Source organism: Eimeria necatrix, genomic scaffold, assembly GCF_000499385.1.
Source record: "Eimeria necatrix Houghton genomic scaffold, Enh_scaff494, whole genome shotgun sequence".
NCBI classification, from domain to species: Eukaryota; Apicomplexa; class Conoidasida; order Eucoccidiorida; family Eimeriidae; genus Eimeria; species Eimeria necatrix.
Window position 1 is genome coordinate 20635 of NW_013654373.1, and position 5919 is coordinate 26553.

The window sequence follows — 5919 nt, forward strand, 5'->3', positions numbered from 1 at the left end:
CTACTGCTCTTCGTGATGGGGCTCAGACTTTCAGTTCAACTCTCTCCTGTTTGCTGCCAACATAAGTCGTGATATGACAGGCTTTTGACGCGACGGGATTCTGAGCGAATTCTGTAGCAATGGGATGCCTGTACTTGAAAGTGTTTGTAATTGACACTCCTCTGAGTGTTCTTCAGTGTTTACCGCTTTCAAATGAACAGTTATGTAGACCTCGGTGGGTTCGCGGGGAGCAGGCGTTTTTCTTTCGCTCATGAAAGGGACTAATCAGTTTCACTAGATCCGACGATAAGATTCTGAATGGACAAAATTGACGCACGATGCTGCGTGATGGTTTCATAGACCAGAAGCTTCTAATGCCGACGGAGTTCGTTCCTCTTTCCAGAAGCATGACTGCGCCCATTTTGAATGGCGAGGCTCCAGCGGTTGCACTAGGACTAACGCATATGAGACAGTTGGCCCTCGAACCAGCTATCTCATCCGCGTTAGTCTTGAATGCAGTTTAATAACTCATTTGGCTGTTGAGCATGGGCCTCAAACACTGTCAAGACGCACTTCTCACATATTGCTAAAGATGGCGTATAGGACTTTGCGTAATCGTGCAGCATCCTCCCACACTCGAATACGCTAAATAGCACACTGCAGGACTACGGCTGAAGTACACAGTCGGGCCCCGTGTACATAGGAAGCTAAAAGCACAATGTGGGGTATTTTGAAGATTTTTTAGTTCGAAAACTCGGGGACACACTCAAATACTCCTTTTGGAGGTGCTACATCGTCCGCAAACGGGTTGGTTCAATAGTGCCACACAGCACCCAACAGGGGCGCCACGCCTTTGGACGCAGTTGAAGAGAAACACCGAAAACGACTGCACAAGCAGGGCAATAAGACCAAAGAAGTATTTGAATCTTCCTGCCGCATTGTGCTGAAGCCACTGTAGTTACTTTCAGAACCCCCGCAGCGTCTGAGCAGTCTTATGCCGCTGCCTCAGGCCCATCAAATGCAGCGGGAATTTTACGAAGTCCCTGATAAGGGGTAAACGATACGCTGAGGACTAAAACTGATTATTGCTTAGGTGAACTTTTTTGTTGGCCGCTTAGACTCCCACCTACCTCTCGTGGCCGCAGAGCATAAGCGCTGGGTTGGGGCTGGATCAAGGTTGTCTAGATAGATCAAATGCGTTCTACGCTGAAATTGGCTTTTTCTTTATCCTGAAAATCCCAGAACTCATCGAAGTATATGCTTCGACATATTTTTATGCATTTTAGTGGGATTAAGCCTTATTCAGAGCTCGCACCTAGCGTCGGTGCTTGAAATACAGTAGCGCTGCTGCGACGACAGAGTAGTACTACTGTGGTGTTGGCGTCAAGGGGGCCTCAGACTCCTCAAGGGCCATTGCTGGAGTGGCATTTGTTTCATCCTGCTGCAAACTAATTCATTTTGTGTTTTTCGTCGTCAAGTGTCCCTGACAATCTCCTGGAAATGGTGCGTTAAGGCTTAATTTCTCCCCAAAGCCCGATTATCTTCGTTGTGGGATGGACTGTTCGTGGGATACACCAGACATACGTGCTTTGAAAAGAGTATCCTGCCACCTATCGGTTGATGCTTCAGCACTTAAAATAAGCAAGACGCAGAACAAACTACATGCAGCATTCACGAGGGAGGGAAGCACTGCGCTTCTGGGCACTCGATCCGTTGCGCTTTCCATGAACAAAGAAAAATGCAAATGACGAACGCCTGCACTACGTGTGAAGATAGCGCGATGTTTTTTTCCTCGCAGCCCACTTTTGTGGTATTAGTCCAGCGCCTGGGGATATGCGCTGATTAGAGAGAGGGGGAGGTTAAACTGTACAGAATGGCTCATCATGAACGGGAAGCGTTTACAACGCGGCAGGCTGATTACATGTGTTGTCTAGTGTTTGCTTGTGGACTTCGCTTTTTCAGTTCGCCGCCCGTCATGGCCTGGGGGCCCTTCTGAAGGATGGGTACCGCACCTTCACAGGGATTGATGAAGTCACAGCGAAGAACATTGAGGCGTGTAAAACGCTCACAGACATTTTAAAGACATCTCTTGGTCGGTCTGAAGGGTACCCACACTTCGCTTATCATGGGGACTACTCAAACTCCAAGTCTGCCCGGGTCAAAGTCAAACTTAGGATGCAAGCACACAGAAAGGAGGCGCCTACACGTCCCCCATTGAAACGAATATTGTGCTCTACTTGTGTGGATTTGTTTCATAGGCCCTTATGGTCTTAGCAAACTGGTGGTGAACGCCTGGGGCAAACGCTCTGTGACGAACGACACAGCGGCGATCCTTAAAGATCTTGAAGTGCAGCACCCTGCGGCTAAGTTGCTCGTGATGGCGGCCGAAATGCAGAAGCAGGAAATGGGTGGAGGATGCAACTTTCTGCTGATCCTCGCTGGCCACCTCCTCACAAATGTAGGTGGAGGGAGAGATGAACACGTTCAGAGAGCGCATTGAGAGATGACGCCACCAAAGGAGCAACATGCACCCAGTCATGCTCTTTTCTTCGTGGGAAGTCGCACCTAGTTGATGCGTCCATTCTTCGCTTATCGGAAAATGTATCTTCAGGCTGATTACCTCCTCCGCCAGGGATTGCACCTGAGTGATGTCATCCAGGGCTACGAGCTTGCACTGGATAAGATTCCTGCCTTCCTGGAAGAGACCGCTTGCCACTCCGTAGAGAATTTGAAGGATGCAAAAGAGTTGGAGCCTGGTACACTCACACTGCGCTGCATATATCGCCGTCATAGGTGGTGACTGATACATTTTCGAGCGGGCGTGTGAACTTGGTTTGGCTAGATATTTTCATCTCGAACAAGGACAATACACGCGCGTAGAAGCTTAGGGCGCGAGGCATAGGTTTTTTCCGAGACCGTCATTTTCTGTGCATCTGGATGTTGCTGGCCTTGTTGTCGCTGCGCTTTAGTGCTAAAAACAGTCCTGGCGAGCAAGCCCATATGTTCAGAGGCTGGCCTCTCCGGCTTGTTGGCTTCTGCCATATCTTCTGTGATGCCGCCCAAGTTTGAAGACTTCGACCCAGACAACATCAGGGTGGCAAAACTGCAAGGCGGACGGCTAAATCAATCTACAGTGCTAAACGGAATGGTCATCACAAAGCCGCCTCATGGTCAGCTTTTCTTTTGTTTTTTTCATGGATGATCCTCGCTATTTACTCGAAGCCAGTCTAGAGAAGAGCCACGGCAAAAAGCATGTGAAGCAGAGTTCATATGTGAGCTTGGCCTTACTTGTAGATGCATGTGTTGTGTGCCCACGCTCTGCAGGTACGGTGGAGTCTAAGAAGAACTGCAAGGTTATGGTGTTGGGTTGTGGACTGGAATGTTCAACGACAGAAGCGAAGGGCACAGTGCTTATCCACACGGCAGAAGAGCTTAAAAATTTTACCAAGGGAGAGGAGTCACAGATGGAGGACATAATTAAAGACATTAAAAATGCGGGTAACGAACACAATTATTAAACATGCGGCCCACAGCTGTCCCGGTGATTGCTCACTAGGAAGCTCCGTGTTGCCAGCCAGGAAACTGTAGCTGGAGAGTACAGCTAGGCTTGAGAAACAGAAGGGTCATGAGGCTACTGTGTACAGATTGGTGCTGACTCAAAGAAAACAAGAGTGGGTGAAAGGGTAAATACGCGTGGTTATTCTTGGTCTTGCAGGTGTAGAAGCCATCATTGTCCACGGGGGCGGCATTGCCGATATAGCGCAGCATTTCTGCAACAAATACGACATACTGACAATCAAGGTAGGCTAGGTTATCGATTAAGGCTGTCACCGGCGTTGTGTGTCTCACTGTGGTTGGCTGCGATAGGGTGACAAGCATTCTTTGCAACGGTAATGGACGCGGAAGATTACGTAGATAGAAAGAGGCACAGTTTTCCCTATTCGCTCTGCTTGCGCCTTTCAGGTTCCATCAAAGTTTGAAACCCGGCGTCTTTGCAGAGCGTTGGGCGCGACCGCACTCGTTCGACTTGTCAGTTTCAAAATGGGAGTGACTGGGGTCGCTTCTTGGGGGGTGGAGGCGCTGTTGTACGGCAGAGACATTGGAATTGGCGACTTGTTATATATACAGTTCTGTAGAGACCAACCACTTTAGCCAGAGCAATTCAGTGAATTTTCGGCGACTGCTGCTGCTCTCTGTTTTTCAATTGCTGTTTTTGATTCCAGGGCGTGCCTATGGCTGACGAGCTCGGTGTGGCAGATTCCATCGAGACTATTGAGATATCCAGCACACGCGTCACTCAGATTTTGTGCAGGTAAAATGATGAGCATTTCCTTGTTCACTGCTTTCCAGTTTGGTACGCATGGTGTCGATAATTGCGCCATGATTGGCGCCTTTATACTCCTGTTACTGCTGGTGTTGGGCCCAAGCGGTTCGTCGGTTCTCCTTCCATTTAGCCATGCAGTAGAAGTAAAGAGTCCGCGATCACTTCAGGATGCATATGATGCAGTTTGGCGTGTCACTGCAGAGATACACGCGTGCAGACCGTTGTGCTGCGTGGATCAACACCGTGCATACTTGATGAGGCAGAGAAGGCAGTCGATGATGCTTGTGCCTTCGCCAAGGCGCTGACAAAAGACCGGCGATTTGTTGCCGGCGCCGGTGCGGCAGAAATGGAAATTGCGAGGAAATTGCAGGTTAGCAATTCACGTCCACATTTTGAGTGTTTATTGTTTTAGAGAAGGGAGGTGCCTCACGTAGTGGCAACTACATTGCTCATAAAGCAATAGCATCCCTCAGATTTTAGCAAGAGGCAAAAGCGTGCTCACCAGGCACTCCACTTTTATTTCCTTACGTAGAGAATTATCTCTTTTCAGGCAGTGGCAGAGAAGCTGCCTGGAGTCAATCAGTACGCCGTACTGAAAGCCGCTGAGGCCTTCGAGGCGATCCCGCGACTTTTGGCAGAAAGCGCCGGCCTAAGTGCTACAGGTAAATAGCCTTGAGCTTCCGGGTATTTCCATCTCTGCCAAATTCATTTGGTGCACAATTGACGAAGCTGTCTACCAGGAATGTCACCCCCAGGGAGTGGAAAACTCTTGGGGAGGGCAGCCCTTTGACATGGAAAGGCTCTCTTTACTCTTATCGTTGTCCATTTTCACATATTTACAGCGGAGCTGTCTTGGCACATGATTTTGTGCGTATGTGCATGTGTGGGGTTGTGTGGCTAAACAGAGGTTCTTGCTGCATTGCACGCAGCTCATTCAACAGGCCGCGTGCATGAGGGTGTCAACGTGGAGGCTTTTGTAGCATCAGTGGCATTGGGCCGTGCTGCCAGTGGCGGCTCAAAAGTAAATATGACCTTAGATGCAAAGGTTGCGTGCATTTTCGATCACATGCAAACAAAGGCATGGGCGACACGCTTGGCCTTCGATGCCGCGATTACTGCCCTCCGAGTGGATCAGATCATCATGGCCAGACCTGCAGGGGGTCCAGCTCCTCGTACGTTTATCAGAGGTCAAGATCTGTAGATCGCCGAATAGGAGCAAAAGCAATAAGGTCGCCGTGGCATTCGCATACTTGCTCAAGGCGTGCAGAAGCCAAGTGAATTGTTCGCAACATAAGATGCTGCGCAACAGATGACCGGGAAAACACGTGATTAATCATTCTACTTCGAAAGGAAAAAGTCATAGGGGTTCTGTGTGTTCTCAGGTGCACCGGGCGCTCCCGACGCAGACTAAACCGTGCACTCAATATTCTTGTAAAAGAGCGCCGTACGGTTTGAAACAATAGGCAGTACACACATCTGCGGAATCAACGAGATATTCTTCGTGCAGAGCATTCGGGTAGAGGCCACTATTTTGTGGCGATGGTTCTGCGGAAGATGGATTGTTTTATGGAGGCTTACTCGGTGGCATGGACGACTTCAGCAGCTGCGGTGGTCGC

The 5919-nt window shown here is 49.4% G+C and overlaps 1 protein-coding gene across 1 annotated transcript; it reads left to right on the top strand.

Annotated features, from left to right (window-relative positions):
* Positions 1–973: 973 nt before the first annotated feature.
* ENH_00058200 (TCP-1/cpn60 family chaperonin, putative) lies at positions 974–5714 on the top strand (the record flags this gene model as incomplete). The annotated part of the gene is made up of 14 exons (XM_013581799.1): positions 974–1032; positions 1458–1482; positions 1942–2071; positions 2238–2437; positions 2591–2735; positions 2949–3149; positions 3304–3477; positions 3695–3780; positions 3943–4008; positions 4203–4291; positions 4505–4673; positions 4854–4965; positions 5209–5475; positions 5686–5714. 14 exons carry the CDS (start codon positions 974–976, stop codon positions 5712–5714), a joined length of 1752 nt encoding a protein of 583 aa, XP_013437253.1.
* Positions 5715–5919: the final 205 nt, after the last annotated feature.